This window comes from Megascapheus bottae, chromosome 5 (genome assembly GCF_031878675.1).
Source record: "Megascapheus bottae isolate mThoBot1 chromosome 5, mThoBot2.hap1, whole genome shotgun sequence".
Lineage (NCBI taxonomy): Eukaryota > Metazoa > Chordata > Mammalia > Rodentia > Geomyidae > Megascapheus > Megascapheus bottae.
In genome coordinates, this window is record NC_143513.1 from 67,043,814 (window position 1) to 67,062,370 (window position 18,557).

General features: G+C 40.1%; 1 protein-coding gene across 1 annotated transcript in view; it reads left to right on the forward strand.

Annotated features, from left to right (window-relative positions):
• Positions 1-18,557, forward strand: part of Snd1 (staphylococcal nuclease and tudor domain containing 1) — a 450,499-nt gene that overhangs the window by 290,909 nt on the left and 141,033 nt on the right. Inside the window, exon 15 of the mRNA XM_090333252.1 lies at positions 8,230-8,371. Within this exon, the coding sequence (XP_090189378.1) occupies positions 8,230-8,371 (142 nt within the window). The remainder of the gene's footprint in view (positions 1-8,229; positions 8,372-18,557) is intronic.

Sequence of the window (18,557 nt, forward strand, 5' to 3'; positions counted from 1 at the left end):
GCCATGTCTTAATTGTTTTTAAGTCAATCTCAAGTCTCATTTCTGGAGATGATGTATTGATATTTCTATAAATTCAAAAATCTGAAAGCCGTGAGGGTTAAATGATGTGCAGTGGCCTTTTATAGTTTCCCTGTTGGTTGGTTGTCTTTACATTCCAAAGAAGTGCTACCTGGAATTATTTTCTTACCAATTTAATGGTCTATTTGACATAAAGTGGATGTTTACATTTGAATAAAGTATCTGCTTTTAGAGAATAACCTCAAAATAATTGAAAATCATATTTCACATTACGTTAAACTCTGTTTGCAAACATTTTTCTTACAATGTAATATTTTGAATCAGAAAGCAAATTGGTATGTCTTTTTGCACATTTTTGAATAGTTACCATTATTTTAAATAAAAATAACTTTACATAGTAAGTAAAACATTCACTGATGTTAAAAATATGGTACATTGCTTTGCAGATGGATAATGAAAGTAATTTATTTACTGTTTCAAAGTTATGAGTAGAATAGTATCTCCTGAATAGAAATATAATGTGTTTATTTCCCTGACCTCAGAGAGATGAGACATTGCTATGAAATCTGACAGGGTTGTTTGTGGTTGTTGTTGTTTTTAAGAGGGTTCAAAAGAACAGGAGGGATGTGGCCAGCGTTTCTAGGGTCTCAGTGAAGGGAAGCCTGGGTCACTCCTATGCAAGAAGTCAGCAAGAAAAGTAGGCTTTTCAAGTTGTGAACTTTCTAGTGGGAGGACTGTTCTTTATAGAGTTCTAGTGTGAAAACCGTGCGTAGTAATTGAACCAAACATTGCCATAGTGCTGATGAGAAATTAAGTCTGGGAATAAATGAGAAAAGGTAGGCACAGATTGAGATGAAATATGGAGACAAAAAGCAATGAGGCTCATTTGTGGATACTGGATTCATTATGAGCCATAATAATCCAGTGGTTCTGTGGATTGGCAGGGCAACATTGATTGGCATTCTTGGCCCCCATTGATGTCTCTATCTCATTCTCATATTAGTGGATTAGGATTGAAGACTGTCAAGCTAAAGCTTTTGCTGCTTATGCTTCTTTTCTTTTAATATTAAGCAAGGTACACATCATCTGCAGTTTCTAAACCTAAATTATCTTACACAAGTCTTATAGAATAAGCCAAGAACATAATGTTTCAAGTTGGTGATTAAATGCAGATTTTACTACTGAAAGGCAAAGACTTCCTTTCTAAAGGTTAAATTAAGTGATTCTTACAGCATAATTTCAACTGGTTAAATTTGGGTAACAAAGTCATTTAGTAAAAGAGCAATCTGTAGGCCTATTCCTCATTTGATTGAGAAGCAACTGTTTTTTCACATTATACCATATCACTTAACTTTGTTTCTAGGTATGGTAAAGAAATGCCAGTAGGCATAAATGCTAATAGTACTTCCTCCCGCCCCCCCCCCTCCCCAAGGCCTGGGCCCTGTCTCTGAGCTTCTCTTTGCTTAAGGCTAGCACTCTACCACTTGAGCCACAGCACCATTTCCGACTTTCTTTGTGAATGTGATACCAACAAAAACAACCCAGGGCTTTTTGCATGCTAGGCAAACACTCCACTACTAGGCCATACTCCCAGCCCCAGTACTTATTCTTTATTGGAACAAAACATATCCTCTATCTGGCCAACTAATGAACCTCATGTCCCTGACCTTAGAACTAGGCTTACAACACTTTTAAGGAAAGGATGAGATATATATTTTTTTCACTCTGGGCTCATCTCACCCCTTGTTTTTGCATTTAACCATTCTCTACTTAAACTGTCCCTTAATACATTTAGTATCTAATTATATTAAAATAAGTGACCTAAAACATCATTATTCAGTTAGTTTGGAAATTGTATTTTTCTCAGTTATTTATAAACTAGCTGGCTTGAGGTAAAGGTCTTGAGTTAAAATATTTCATATTCTCCATATATAATTCATTTTTGTCTTCTATTATAAATATTTTAGTATAATATACATACACTATGTTAGTATATAATTCTAAACTTTTTGTGTGTGTGTGTGGTGAGTCATGGGTTTGTGCTTGAGCATTGTCCCTGAGCTCTTCAGCTCAAGGCTACCCTTGAGCCAAAGCCCACTTCCAATTTTCTAGAGATTAATCCGAGACGAGAGACTCTGGGCTCCTTTTGTGCCCAGGCTGACTTTGAACCTTGATCCTCAGATCTCTGCCTCCTGAGTAGCTAGGATTACAGGCATGAGCCACCGCACCTGGCTAATTCTATAAACTTTTACAAATATGCACTTTAAGAAACATGTTGCACTTGTAATAACCATCACCACAACCAAGATGATAATCCTGTCTCATTATTCTTCAGAATTCCTCTATCCCCTTTGAATTCAACCCTAGTTTTTGGCAATACTTTTTTGTTTTTGTTTTTATTTTTGTTTTGTCAGTTGTGTGGCTGGAACCCTGGACCTGGCTGCTGTCCCTGAGCTCTTCAGCTCAATCCTGGCACTCTTTCACTTGAGCCATAGCACCACTTCTGGTTTTCTGGTTAATTGGAGATAAGACTCTCAATGGAATTTCATGCCTGGCCTGGCTTTGAACTGTGATCCTCAGATCTCAGCCTCCTGAGAGCCACTGGCACCTAATTAACAATGATATGTTTTAGTCCCTATAGTTGAACCTTGTTTCCCTGTTTGCTTCTTTGCTGTTTTGCTGGACATGTCTTTAAAGTTACAGGTCCTTTCACATTTGACTGGAGCATTTCTCTTCCATATTGGCCTGGCAACTTCCTTCCTATTCTGTGAGCATCCTTTTCCAGCTATGAATGCTCCCCTTAGGCAACTTCACTTAACCAACCTGGCCTCTCTGAGTTACAGATAGGAGTAGATTTGAGGAGGAGAAATGCTGCTCTTTCCTTTGAGGTCACCACAGATTAGAAAACCAGCCTCCAGACTTTGTACTTGCTCCCAAGGTAGAGTTCAGTGTCTGGACTCCAGTGAGGTGTGTACAGCTCCTGGAAACCACAGACAGAACTGGATTCGAAAGATCATCAATGGCTTAGATGCAGCACCCTTGGTTTTGTTTTTTTGGGTTTTGGTTTTTTTTTTTTTTTTTTTGTAACCTTGTTTTGTTTTAGTCAGGGTGTTTTTCTCCAGGGCTGTCTCTTGTTTCCTTCATTCCTGTTAAATGTATAACTTGCTGAAGTTTATGCCTGGCCCCCTCACACGCACCTGACTGTGAAATATTGATAACTAACCAGAGAAGGTTGGTTTCAAATTTTTAAGTGTTTTGTGGTAACACTAAAGCTGGAGCACATTCCCAAGGGTGCTCTCTTCCAGGGTCCCATTTATTTCCATAGATTATTATGCTGCACAGCTGGCTCCTCACAGCGAATCATAAACTCATCCTGCAAATTAAAATGTCACTTGTGGCCATAGAGCCTGCCATGTACAAAGGAGGAAGAGTGTGGCATGATGGATGGCTTTTTTGCCTTTCTAGTTGGGGATGTCTTTATAATTTGTCATCCACACCGTTGCAGAAGTAATTTCTCTGGTCTGTACAACCCTAAAAACATAGATAACTATGGCAGTAAATGATCACAATACACCTTAAAATGAGCGAACTCATTTGCTTCAGTAACCATCGTGATGAGTTTGCATCTCTGCACACTTTCATCTATATCTGTCCCCTTGTTCACAAGGATTTCACTGCTTCAATTTGGAGCTTGGATGTACTTAAACAGCATTGTGCTGTGGAATACTTCATCCTTAGTTTGTTCCTGACTGGGCCTCGCATGACAGTTCTTGTAGGGGAGAAGCATTGCGGTCAGTAGCAGGATACATGGTGCTACTTCCAGGAAGGCTATTCGCAGTGAGTTGATTTATTTTCAGCATTGCATTTCTCCAGTGTTGGTAGAGTATGCCCCCACCCTTCGATCTCCACTCATATCACTAGCATTCCTGTGATGTTTGTAAGAGTAACTGTGATGATGATAACTAATTAGTGTGATTTCTTATTAACAGTTCCCATTTGAGACTTGCATATGATCCTTTTGAGTGGCTAATTGTTAACTAATGTGTTAAATCTCTTCTATTTTCTATGCTCTTTTGAGTGTTGCAGCTTTTACACTTTACCAATCATTTCTGGTTTCGTGCCTATCCTATGGAGCTTTTAAGTAAGAAAATGATGAGTTCATTTTGGTAATGTCTATGGGATATGAACAACTTATTCTAGAATTCTAATATCTATAGGAACTTTGATATCTATATAGTTCTGTAATACAGGTAACCTGGCTAAATAATGTCCTATCAGATAACCTGTTGTACAGGATTTATACATCTCCTACTTCCCTGGCCCTACCCAGCATTCCTAATTCTCTCCAACCTAGTCACTCATTGTAAAATTAATTGATAGCATATATTTCTGTACACAGGAAATTATTTTTCAGTAAAAGCTACAGTCTTCACTAATGAGAGGGATTTCTTTTCCCCATAAACAGATTCATTGTACCTATCCACATTTGGGAGAGATCTGGCCTGACCAGCTAGAAGTAGATGGCAGGATGGAAGGGTATAATTAGAATGGTTACTGAGAAAGCAGTGGTAATAGGATTTGGACTTAGGGCCTTGAACTTGCTAGCTAGGTGCTCTACTACTTGAGCCAGGGCCCTAGCTTAATTAGGATCCTCTCCAAGGATCATCCAGCCTTTCTTGAGCATCATTCTAAAGCTGGATCTTCCACATTTGAGGTATAGATATTAACTTGGTTTGAAATGAAGTCACCCCAGGCACATTTGTTGCATCATTACTTTCTCAATTTCAAGGTGCATTGAGGAGGCAGAAACATTCCTTAAAGAGATGCCATCCACAATAGCAGGTTAAATGTGGCTAATGCAACCTTAAATTAGCTTTTCTAAGAGTACAGGGAACTACTTAGGTACAGATTGTTATGGAGCACAAGTAATGTGAAAACTAGCAGTGCAACAAAAAAGACTTCTCTGCTTAGAAATATAGTTGCTTACTGATTATTTACACCAATGGAGAGGAATATTGGTATAGATAACAGAGAACCATAGTTAATTTATCTACTTGGATTCTCAAACCCTGTGCCAACAAAGTACCAGGAAACAATGGCAGTAAGAAACAATGGCAGTAAATTCACGTACTTCACATGAATAAGCTACACATAAAATATCTACTGGCAAGATCCTGCGTCTATATTTCTAAGCAGAAATATTTGAGATTAACTTGAATTGAGAATTTGCTGTAACAAGCCCCAATATTTTTATCTCATAAATATTAGACATGTAGTACTTTTTGAGATTATGCCATATGGACCATGCTCCTTTTTCTTTCTTCTAGTTGATTTTTTTCTTTTGTATTACTATATATTAATTATACAAAATATGACCTTCATTATGACATTATACATATATAATGTATTTTCCTGTTAACCTCCATTGTTTTTAGCTCTTACTGCTCCTTTTTCTCTTTTCAAAGATTTATTATTTATTTTTTCTAAATATATTTTAGATATATTTGCTCTTTGAAAGGAAGATGTAACCATATTCATAATTTGACAGTGATACAATCAGAATTTCTAAAATAATTTGCATAACTAAAATAGAAAGGAATGATCTATCACCTGATAAAACTTGCTAATATTCCTAATCTTTTCTTTGTGCTTGACATACCTATGAAGGGTTTCGGGGTGTTTTGTATTGAAAAGGCATGTGATAAGCACCGGAATGCTTATGATCACACCATTCTGTGACTGTGACTGAGTTGAACAAAGGGCTGACATCTTTTAGGGATTTTTCTTCAGTTTAATTGCCTTTATAAGATCATTCTTAAAATTCTGTCAACTTAGATGAAATAGCCATCTTTCCTCTTAACAGAGGTTCCATGGACATCTCAAGTAATCTGAGCCTTTGAAGACTTGCCTTAAGAAGACAGGAGCTCTTTTCTTGTCTTGTAATTTTGCATCTGGAAATGAACACAGCCAATTCCAATAGGCTTTTAAATTTTGCTTTCATGCCTTCAGTTTTCAAAGTTTACATTCACTCCTTGTTTTTGTGTATGGCAGCTCATGCTCTTTTTCATCTTCCCATGTCATTTCTGAAATAGGGCCATTGTTGTGACTTGAGACATAAAAAATCAAGAATATCTCTGGATATCTGCTTAGATAGCAGTAGGATCCCTTCGAGTTCTCCATGATTATTCTCAATCTAAGTATCTCCCTTGATAGAGTAGAAATATTTTGCCTGCCAGCTTAGGGACCTAACATGAAAGGAAGGAAGGCCTGCTGCACCTTTTTTGTTAGTGTTAACATTTAAAGGCATTCCTACAGGTATGCATGTATGCATATTTAGTAGTGTTGTTCCTATACACATACTTTTCAAATATCCAAAAATCAACAAGCAAAAATCTGTATGTGAAAAATGTAGCTGATGCCAATCTTAAAAGTCCATTCTTTCATTAGGTTACCCCATGATTTGCAATCATCAATTTGATAATTGTTGACTTACTGGCTGGGATTATGAATATTGTCCCATATTTAGACTCGTATGGCAAAAGGATTTTAATCAGGTAGCACTTTTGTTCTCATCAAGTGTTTGTCTTGCTTGACTATTCTGGACTTTAGCCAACTGCCAGAAAGGCATTTTCTTGCTTTAATGTTTATGTACAATAGAATATGTGTCACTTAAGTATTCAGTGGAGGAGTTCCAGACACATGGAAGCGCATTGTGAGCCTGTGGTTTGCCAGTGTGCCATCAGACTCACTGAGAATGGATGACTGTCGCCTCTTTTGAAGGGAGGGATGATTGCATTCATATAAATACTGTTTTCATTCCAACCTACCTCACTGCTCCTGAATGAGAGAATATCCTATGCCTTCTGAGAAAACTGAACAGCTTGATGGCTTGCTCAATTTTTTATGATCTAACGTACATTAATTTAGAAATAATAGCTTTGTTGCTAGAAGAATCAGAAAAGAAAAGCTTGGCTGAGCCCAGACTTTCTGCATCACAGAAGTCAGGAAACTGTGCAGAACTTACTATACTCTGAGGGCTTACTGTTCTGCTGCCAGGGCTGAAAACCTCAGAAGTTCTTGCATCTAGTGACTATTCCCTCAGCATGTGTGATATGATATTTTGATGCTTACTTACTCTATCATCTCCTTAATTAGCTTGAGAAACTGAAATAATTTGACAGCCCTTAGCTCCTTTGTTGTAGAGAGCTTTGAGGCTCAAAAGGTCCACACTTGATACTCCTGAGACTAGACTACATGAACTTCATTGATGCATGAAAACAGTTTGCAAAGTGCTAGGTGCTCTTACACTTTTATTTTTTCTAGAATTATTCATGCTGACATGATGGTGGTGTTTATCTCCATGGAGTGTGGTTCTGCTGTAATAGATTTCCCAGGGCAGTATGCCCCAGGCTCTCTTTCATCCTCAAAATACACATGGACCAGGAACTGCTGTGCTGGTGTCCAAAGAAGGCCGAGCTCAGGTCAAGGTTAAGAAACTAGAAAGAATTCAGGATCTTACATGACTTGTTGTATAACTGAAGATGGACTTTCTGTGGTTTCCTGAGGAAAGATTTTGGGGACTATGTAACACAGTCACAAATCCATCCATCCTTCCTTCCTTCCTTCCTTCCTTCCTTCCTTCCTTCCTTCCTTCCTTCCTTCCTTCCTTCTCTTTTCCTCGTACCTATGCCCCCTTCCTCCCATCTCCTCCCCACCTCTCTCTTCCTCTCTGTATCTGTCTACCTATCTTTCTATTGAAGGTTAAATTAACCTCCATAGAAGAGTAGTATTGATCTGCTGATCTCAGTTTTAAGATTAAGAAAAGATAAACTCATCTTCTTGCCCAAGCAGAAGTGAACTCAATTTCTAAGCAGCCTGCTAACATACATATCACTTGAAGGTAATGAAAATGTTCTGGAAATCCTTGCTTAATTCTGGTTCTTTTGTTATGGTTATATGTGTAGCATGTGTCTGTCATGTTTTAAGATTAACTATTTTTATAGGGCTATTTGCGTGGTTTCCTGTGCTCTGCCAGATTTTTCGTAGAAGACTAAGTTTTTTTAATTCAGTTTTATGCATTCTAGGCAAGCACACCACCATTTGACCCATGCTTCTAGCCCTGTCTGCCAGACTTTTTGTCCTAGCAAGAATGAAGGATTCTTCATGGGGCTCCACTGCTTTCCATTGATTCTTTTCTCCTTTTTCCTTTAGGATACCCAGAAAGCCAAGCAGTTCCTGCCCTTCCTTCAAAGAGCAGGCCGCTCGGAAGCTGTGGTGGAATATGTCTTCAGTGGTTCTCGTCTCAAACTTTATTTGCCAAAGGAAACTTGCCTTATCACTTTCTTGCTGGCAGGTAAGTCTTGCGTGTCGTATGTTACTCTGCAAATTCTCCCTAGAGCTCTGAAGTCATCTCTGAAGGCCATACACCCTCCTTTCCAGGGGTTTAGAAAGGTCCCAGAGCCTACCCACTGCTTTTATCTCAAAATGAGTTGCAGTATTACCATTTCAAGATTGGATGTGGTTGTTCCTTTGCTCCAGCAAGCACAGACCATATAGAAATAGCTTAAAACATATCAGAGAAATTCATGCAGCTTAGGTAAAGTGAATTCTAGACCTAGAAAAAAAATAGTAATGATTGAGTTCTCATCGTTAGTATTAGCCACTTTAGACTGAGCGCCCCACTGTGTTTGACCAGCGGGCCTCAGAAGAGCTGAGCCACCCTGCCCTCCAAGCTCCCAGGCAATGCCATGTGCTTCTCTTTTCTTCTTTTCAAATGTCATCAGGATCCCAATCCTTTATGAAAGTCCAGCCATGACATTACATTCACAGGCTCCTGCATCTATAGTATTTCTTGTTGACTAAGGGTGACATGCTAGGGCAAGCCCTCCTTCTTTCTTTGCTGCCTGAATGCTTTACTCTCTTATCCCATCTTTTCTAGTAGTGTAATGTCTCCCAAGCAAGACCATGTATGAACTGTGCTCTTTGAGCGATTTACATTTATGTATTCAAGCAGCCACCCGCTTCATTTCTTCGCTGCTGGCAAATAATAAAGTTATTTATTTGCACTCAGTCCTTCCACAGACAGCCAGACTCTTTGAGGGAAAGCTGTCATTTCCCTTCCCCTGCCCTCCCCGCCCTCCCATATTCATCTACTCACAATAGATATGTGTCGTGTGCTTCCCAGATGCACGTTGCCTTTTCTGTTTCTGTCCTGTTGCCTCAGCACTTCTTCTGTTGGATTCTTGAATAGAATTTGTGATGAGAAAAGAGAAGCAGGAACCATGCTTGTTGCCTCCTGCCAGACGGCCTCAGCTTCCTTTTCCTAGAAGGCACTGAGAGTTTCTTGTCTGCATAAGGAGCTCCCAGCGGCCCCAGCTAAAAAGGATTGAGTTATGTTGAGATAGGAACACAAGGCTGTGAAGCTTACTGTTGCTGCTCGGCCATCCTTTATCCCTCAGATGCTCTCCTACACTCTTGTCAACTTAATGATCACTATACAGCTTGGTGGCCTACCTGAAGCCACTAATTGAAGCATGACGCCATGCCCAGGGGCCACTGCGAAAAAAGGCTGCTCCAGATTCATTCCACTGGAGGGCTGCACTTGTGCTTCTCACTCAAAGAGAAGTAAGTGAGAAATCCTTTCAGAGGACCATTTGTGCCTGAGAAATTGGTTATTGGAGAATTTTTTGACAAGTTTGGATATATATATATATATAATATTTAGTATACATATATATCTATATCTATATATTCACCTCACTGATAAACAGAAACATCCTGTTGGCAGTGCACCATTTAGTCCCAGAGGTAAAGCAGAGAAATAGTATGATTCTTTCTTAGAAAGAATCCATGGATCCACAGATCCATGTGGGAAAGAAAGCTCTGGCTTTCTTAATATGGACCTGTCTTGGCTGGGGCTTCTCACTTTACCTGCTTAACAGAAACCATCTGATCATTTTGTATCAGCCAGCTCCTCCGTGGTCTTGGCATTACCCTAAGATGCACATTTCTAAGGCATTGCCTGAGTTAATGTCTGAAAGATGGATTACACTGCAACAAATACCTGCTAAAAAGTATAATCTTTAAATTTATCCTCTTGCCATTGTCTAAGCCGTTATATTGTACATCTTTGGGTTCTTTAGAAACTTGGCAGGACTACAATGCCTTGAAAAAGTCTGAAGAAAAAACTGAATCTGTTTGAATCCTGCCTCTACTGTGTCTAAAAAGATGGTTTTTTAGAAGTTTATTTGCCATCCACAAGCCTTGCTGTACTTATAACTAAAAATGATTCCCTGCCTCCCTAGGTTGAGATGAACCCAGAATAAAGCTGTCATGCAATAGATCACCAGTAGTTCTGTGTCTTCCCCTCACAGGATTAATGCTTTTAAGCTTCATTTTGAAGTTGTTGTTTAAAAAAGAGATCTTGCTGAGTTGCCCAGGATGGCCTTGAGCTACTAAATTGTCCTCTTTCCTCAGCCTCCCTACAAGTGATAAGTACTGTGACCACCACTGCCACTGCCGCCACCACCACTGATCCCAACTGAGTTAGCCATTGTGTAACAATTACTCTCATGTGCAAGGTCCTTGTGCAGTAAACACCCTGTTGATTTCTAAAGGAAGGTTCTGATCTGTCCCTTGATGGGAATAAAGTAGGAAAGAAGCTGTGCTAGTCTTCTCCTTTCTAGCCTTGAGCTCCCTGTCAGGAAGACTTCTAGCTCTCCCCCTATGCCTCTGAACAAAGAACTTCACATTGTCGTAAACCCTGGTTACAAAAAGTACTCAGGAAGAATGGTCCTAAGTCTCAGAAAACATGAGAGAAGAAAGGGGAGATGTATATACACTGTACTGTTGGACTTTAAAGTAATTGCTAGAATTTAAGCAAAGAGTGCATCATGTTGACACTTTATTGTGGCAGATACATTGGAAAAATTGAGGTAAGGGTCTAGGAAAGTAGACCATTAAAGGCAGAGGCCTGGATTATGATGTCAACAATTAGTGGCAACATAAAAGTAAGAACTGATTTAAGGCACACAATTGGTTTGGGTTCTAAGTATGTAATATTTGTGGTTTCTGTGGGAATATTTAAGTTCCATAGGGGAGCTTTAGCAAACTGCTCAGGTACTGGTCAGCATACAGGCATAACTTGAGACTTCTTCAGTACCTCCAGGATAGTTTAGAGAGAAGTAAACACCCCAAAAATAAACACCCCAAAAACATGAACATGGAACAGTAGGCTAAAGATTCTCACATGGTCACAGGAACAGAAAACCATGACAGTCATCTTCTGGAGGCCAAGAGAGAGAATTCAGAGGAATCACCGGTGCCAGACTTTATGTAAATGATCAATCTTACAAATCAATGAAGTGCTTTTTATACTGCTGATCAATCAGGAAATTACTCATGATTTTTGTCCATCTAGTTTTATCATCCTTGAGTCAATTAAAGGCAGATTCCAAGTTTTAGATGAGTACATGTAGGCAGTAAGATGTAGACTTATTAAATGCAGGTTTATTATTCCACTCCCCCCAATCGAATTAAGACTGAAAAGTAGAAAGCTAAAAGTCAGTGAAAGGTAGCTTTGCAAGGTAGTATTCTAACAATATCACATTCCTGAGTACCTCCATAAGTGTAATTCTTGTCCAAGAATCAGGAAGTTAATATAGAGTTAGTAAATACTTTCCTAATACCAAATGTAGAGTGTGGAACTCAACAAAATCTTCTTGGAGAATGAAGATATTTCAAAAAAAGATGGAATGAGAGAATATCATAAGAAACGAGGGGAAGGAACCAAGATAGGTTGCAAAGTAATTAGGAAGAGAACAATGAAATGAGGAGATGAGAAGAATATGGGGAGTTGCTTAGAAAGTCAGTCCTTGGAGTTAGAGTTTGGCTCAGTTGGTAGAGCACTAGCCAGTGAGCAAAAGGAGCTGTAGCAGTGAGGCAGCTAGGAGGACTGCAGGATAGACAGCATCCAGGGAGTCACAGTGTTTACCTGGACTGTGATTCTTTAAGTACAGCTTGTACATTCCTAAAGTATGCACTCCACATGCATTTTGGGGAAAATATTTTCCCTTTGTAGCTTGGTGGGGGGTGGAAGAAGGAATACATTTTTATTCTCCAGGGGAAAGTCAAAATTGTTGAGTTCAACTGCACTCATACTTCACTCATCGATCCCATCCTTTCTGAGGGCCCTCTGAACTTCAAGGCGGAGTGGACACTTTACATTTTCTGGGCAGACGGCCCCACAGCTTGATAGGGAGTGGCATTTGGCCTGAGCCAGCTGGCCTCTCTGTCACGGTTCCTGCACCCCTGTACATGGACTGATTGCTTGGTCAGATGGGATAGCAGGTGGATCTGAAAAGTCAGCTGCAGCTAACAGGTCAGTGCCTCCTGAAAGCTTTTGTCCTTTAGTCCTTTGTGCACCTGGCTTAGGTTTGGTCAGTGAACAGGGGACCTTACACCATCCAAGCTGAGGCTGTTCAAGGTCCCTCTTCCCAATACTGTGCCACCGTTGCTTGCTTATTTCAGTCTTGGAGGCAGATCACAATCCATTCTTGTCTTGAGTTAGCAAGGAAGACAAGATCTCCAGGCAGCCTGCATTTATTTTAAAGCATCCTTTCCCCTCACCTAACATCCCCCATATATACCTTCCATACCTTCCCCAGAGCAATAGAAGTTTACCATACCCTGTGTTTCTAGTTACCTTCACTTACTATGTATGTCACATTGTATTTCTGTGCCTCAGTCTCCCTTTAGAGAAGAGTAAGTTTTTTCCTCCACAACACCGTTTCTGTCTTTTTCTATGTGTGGTACTGAGGGATTGAACCTGGGTCTTCGTGCTTGCTAGGCAGGCACTCTACCACTAGGCCAAATTCTCAGCCCCTGTTTTTGTTTTTGTTTTACACCTTCGTGTCTACCATTTATTTTTTAGTGGCTAATTGGAGATAAGAGTCTCGCAGACTTTCCTGAAAATCTCAACTTTCTGAACAGCTAGGATTACAGACATGAGCCACTGATACTTTGCTTATTTTTTTTATTTAGTAGCACCAGCTGGCATGAAGTATGTGTCCTGTTACTGTGACCTTTGGATGAAGTTTCCTAATTTGAATCATCATCTTAGCTTTTGGGTAGCAGGTCATGCTGAGGACACAATTCAAGGAGTTGACCTGTTGACTAAGCATAGCCGATGTTGAAGGACCATCTTGTAAACCAAATATTTTTCCTGAACTGAAAGAAAAAGATCATTTGGGGGATTCAGTGAAAAGTAATCTAAAGAGTCTCATATCAGATATTTTTCTTTTCTTTTTTCTTCTTTTTTTTTTCTTTGCCAATACTGGGATTTAAATTCAGAGCCATATGATGTTGCTTTGCTTTTTCGCTATGGCTGGTGCTTTACCATTTGAGCTATACCTCCACTAACAGCTTTTTTAGTAGTTAACTGAGAGTCTTGTGGATTTATCTACCTGAAATGGCTCCAAACCTTGATTCTGAGAACTCGTTCTCAGTAGCTAGAATTGTAGTCATGAGCCACAGGCAATGGCTTTGATATTTGGAATCTTCTGCCAAGCCACTGAGTAGGTCTGCCCTTCCCCCATTTCCATGTGTGTGGTATAGATGCTATAGCAGGAATTCTGCTCAGTTATAGACTGAAGCAGGTGGCCAAGGGAGGGGGCATACAAAATGGATGTCACCCACCTTGTATAGAGCTTAGGGAACAAACTACCTAGAAGGCAATAGTTACTTCATAGGGGGTTCATATGTAGATCACTGAAATGACTTATAATTAACCAGTTACCTAGTCACATGAAACAAAACTAGATACTGAGATTTTCCTTTGACTGACCTTTGGCGGCTCTCCTTCCCCTTCCCCCTCTCCAGTCCTGGAGCTTGAACTCAGGCCTGGGCACTGTCCCTAAGCCTCTTTCTGCTCAAGGCTAGCACTCTACAACTTGAGCTAGAGCACCATTTCAGCTTTTCTGAGTAGTTTATTGAAGATAAGACTTTTTTGCCCAGGCTGGTTTTGAACCACTCAAATCTCAGCATCCTGACTAGCTAGGATTACAGGGGTGAGCCACTGACGCCCAAGTTGTCTCTCTCCCTTTTGATTACGGTTTCCTTCCCAAGCTGCATTCTGACAAGCAAGACAGTGGAAAGGTCCTAGATGTCTGGGATTTTAGCAAATGATGGTGGGTTTGTGTTTGGCATACTAAAGATTTGGCTTTGTGTCCTTTCACCCTGAGTACCTTTGAATAAAGTACCTCATTTGCTTCTCTCTATATATAGTCTCTTCTCTAGCCAATGCTAATTGGAATATCAACTGCCTGTTTCAATAGACCAAAAATTTCTAATGAGAGGAAGGGAAGGACAGGAAACAGGAATATCCTCCTGGCCCCAAGAATGGTGGATCCCCATTGATTACCAGTGTCTAACCAAATTACACAATTAAAGCCAATATATGTTTAAGTGAGAAATCCCATTCTGCTATCACAGAGGTGCTAATGAATCAGACTGTTACTGTGGTTGTGTTTGCTGGGCTCCTATCCTTAATTAAGCAATTACAGGGTCTGCCGATACTTATGATTCCTTTTACATGCTTTAATTGAATTGCAACTTAATGGATATTTGTAAAGTGGGGTATTCTTTCTCTTGGGACTTCGCAGTTTGATTCTGTCTCCATTGCCTGCTTGTTTTTAGCTGGGTCCCATTACAGGAAATGGGTAGCTTGACATGAGACTTTGCTGGAGCTACTCTAGTTCTTTATTTTTAAAAACAAAAGTATAGGAATTGCAAGAATTATGTGCATCTGAGAGGATCCTAGATTATCAGAAAGAATTAACATGAACCTGTTGGGTTGTGTTTTTATGAGGCCAAGTTTTTCCAAATGCTCTATTAGAAGGAAGTCATTGGTTGGTGATACATGAGTTAAACAGGATAGTTTTTGTTCTTGAATAGCATTTACTCTAGAATGTTGGCAGCCATGTGAAAAACAAGGGAAAATAAAGTAAGAATTATCACAAGTATAGGCAACATACCAGGAGAGTTGTCTTAGCCCATTTTTCTGTTGCTATAATAGAATACCTGAGAATGGGTAATTTGTAAGGGAGAGAAGTTTATTTTGGCTCATGGTGCTAGAAGCTGGGAAGTCCCAGTGCTTCTGCCAGCATCTGCTCTGCTTCTGGTGAGGGCCTCCTGCTGCTTCAGCTCGTGGTAGAAAAGCTCAAGGGCAAGTGAATGAAGCAAAAAAAGAGGGTACAAGGGGTAACATTACTTAATGATGACCTACTCTTACAGTAACTCATCTTGAAAAAGGCATTAATCCCTCTTCATGACATAAACATCACTCAAAAGGGCCACCTCAGTGGCAGTCAGAATTCACCATAGCAAGACTTTAGAAGCGACATCAATTAATTGGGGAATGAAAACTTCCCAGGGAGATATTGTGTCCTTCTCCAAGAAGATCTGGAGTATTTTCTTTGGGCAGTTGGATATAATGATTCATCTGGGCAGAACAACTTTGCCTGTGTGGGAGAACGAGTTGCCGAGAAAGAAAGGATGTAGTCATCAATCAGTTTTCCCTCTGCTTTTGTACTTGTGTATGAACATTCTTCTCAGCACTCCTGCCATTGAACAGCCTGGTAACCATAGTCCCTGTGAACCTTCGCTGCTCTGCTGTCGGCTTGCAGTGTCTGCAGTCATACTATCAATACTGGTCATGCGGATGAAAGTGCAGAGTTCCGATTAGAACTTGATTATCTCCCATCTTTAGATCATGAATCAGCCCCAGAATGAACTGTGTCATGTTGTAGGACATTCGATCACATGATTATTTAATAATTTTTATATCCTTCGGGCACAATGCTAGTAGTGTAGAAATGCATCATATGTGTGTGGCCTTCATGTAAGGTATTTGTGTCTGCTGAAGTAAAACATTCATAAACTTGAGGAAATATTTTTTAAGGACAAAGGAAAAAATACTGTAAATTAAAAACAAGAAAAGCAACAATATTCATGAAACAGAATAAAAGTTGTGTCACTGTCAACGGAGCTAAAGTGAATCCTACACTGTCACACAGAAGTGCATGATCCAGAGAGGGCCAGCACCACAGCAAGACAGCCTGGAGTGAGGTATTCCATGGAAGAAGGGGAGAAAAGGAAATACCCTCTTATGAAGAACTTCATCGAAGTACCCAGGGATTGGATCAGAGGAGAGGGACCCAGATGGTGTTAAGAGCCTAGCTGTGCCTTTACCTAAGGCCTTGAATGTGTCCATTAGCCATTTCAAAGATATTTTTTGATTGAGGCATAATAATAATCATAAAGAAAAATTCAGCATAGTTTAAGGCATTTATAGCCATGGAAGCAAACTACCTAAAGAAAAAGTCTCGCTTTTCCAGAAAGAAATAGTTCCTAAGCATTTCTACCATTCGCTTGTTCCTGTTGATGCGATGCTGGTGTGACCCTAGAGGTGAGGCAAGTCACAAACCCCATATGGCAAGTCTGTGTAAGCTGTAACAGAGAAAGATAGACCTGGTGATGACCGTCCCCTATAATGTCAGACTGCAAAGGAGGTGGACCTTCCACTTAAGGTGTTCAACCTTCACCAGCACAGTTGTATTTTGTGTGCCAAGAAGAGATAGGTGTTGTTTATCCTTCACTGGGAGAGACCTGTTGATTTGTTTTGAATAGTTAAGTCAGGGAGAAGATTCTTTCTTGGTTCTATTGACTAGTGTTCCCACTCTTCTAATCTGAAGCCTTCTCCTAGTGCCTTTCACAGTCATTTCTTTAAGTTATAATATGGATGAGACAACAGGGTGAAATTCTGGTTTGGGCAGGGTCCACTTATGCAGAGCTGACAGGAGTCTGTGGAGCCTGTAGACTCCTGACTAAATTGAACTTTTCTGTCAGCATTCTTTTTTAGTTCCTTCTCCTTTCCTCCCATTTTAAGGAAAATATAAGCCTGAGTTTGTTCAGGCTTGTCTAGGCTGCTTCCACTCATTGAGTATGGAGGGCTACAAGAAGATGGGAAGCTTCCAGAAGCTTAGTGGCTTTTCTCCACCTGTCCCTGGTTGCATTCATTCTATTCATGCGGCTTTCCCAGAATATTTTAGTGTGGATTTTTCAGCTCCATCTTGTCACTTATTGACATTTTCCAGCAGCCACTTAGTAGAAATAGTGGCAAGCAGCAGGATCCTGAACTGGGCTGCTCTCCACCAGCCAGCGCCATGGGGAAGTCTATTTGGCCAAGCTAATAGTAGAGAATGGCAGAACCTGGATGCAAGAGGAGTGGAAATGACTTGGTAATTTGAAATTAAAGGGAAATGCCTTGAAATCTAGTAACAGGAAGCCCCAGGGTGAACAATACATATTGCCTGTAAGACTTCATCCTAGTTGCTATGGGAACTATTTCTCCCATCCCCTGTTTAAACAGGTTAGTGTGAGTTTAAAAATGTAATTTAACTGGTCCTCATAATTGAGCAAGGGCCTTGCTCCTTTCCTCAGGTCCCAAGACATTGTTGACCTTGAGCTTTTTTTTAAGTTTTCCTGGCAGGATTTGAGAGCATTTGTATACAGTGACTAGCACTACATGGGAATCAGAACACATGAAGTATCTACTGTGGGACACAGCCAGAGGTATGCCTTCCTGTGCGTCTTGAGGTGGTGTCACAGATTTTTACCCTGAAAATGGAAGGGCATCTACCACAGAATGTACTGCATCCTGGTGAATGCATGGACTGTGAGGAGTCCCAGAGAGTTGTTTTCTCATCTCCGTGCCATGAAATCCATTCCAGGTGCTGGTTCAGGGCTGCCAAACACAGACCTCCTAGGCATAAGAACGCATCACAGAAGTTCCTTTCATATTTGGAGGGCATTTGAGACAACCAATTCTCTCAGTCTTGTTCTTTCATCATTAGAATTTTTCTTCATTTATTTAAACTACTCACTTAATCCAGACCTTGTAATCCTCAGAGATTTTTTAACTGTGTCTTTTTCTCCCCTATGATACAGTAAATGACTTCTGTATCTTGTACAAGGTTGGTTTACAGGCTTCTGCAAAGGACTTTATGAAAACCTACTAGCTTTCTGGATTCCCTATAGTTTTTCCCTTTATGCTTGTTATTATAATGCTTTGTAGTGCCATTCCTGAATAAACTCTGTTAATGCTTACCTTTACAATATGCAGGAAGCTATGTAAATGGACTAGTGGTAGAGAAGTTGCCATTTCCCTGCCCTTGAGTGCCTCCTTTTCCTGAGCTTGTGCATCTGCTGGTGATTTTTCTAGGGTTAATTTGGGTGTTTTTATTTTTAAATTGGAACATGGTGTCTGTCTCTTCGCTGTGTGTGTTTTGGATGCAGACCCTGTGCGAGGCATGTGGTTATTAACTCCACTGATATACCAGTTCGCTCATTAGCATTTGCATTTTAAATTACAAGCTAGAGCAGACGACATTTATGCTATATTTGTACTATTGCCTTCTTCATGAATGATGTCGTATGTGCAAGGAATGCTGAAATAACTCTTCTGAGGCCCTGGTATATTT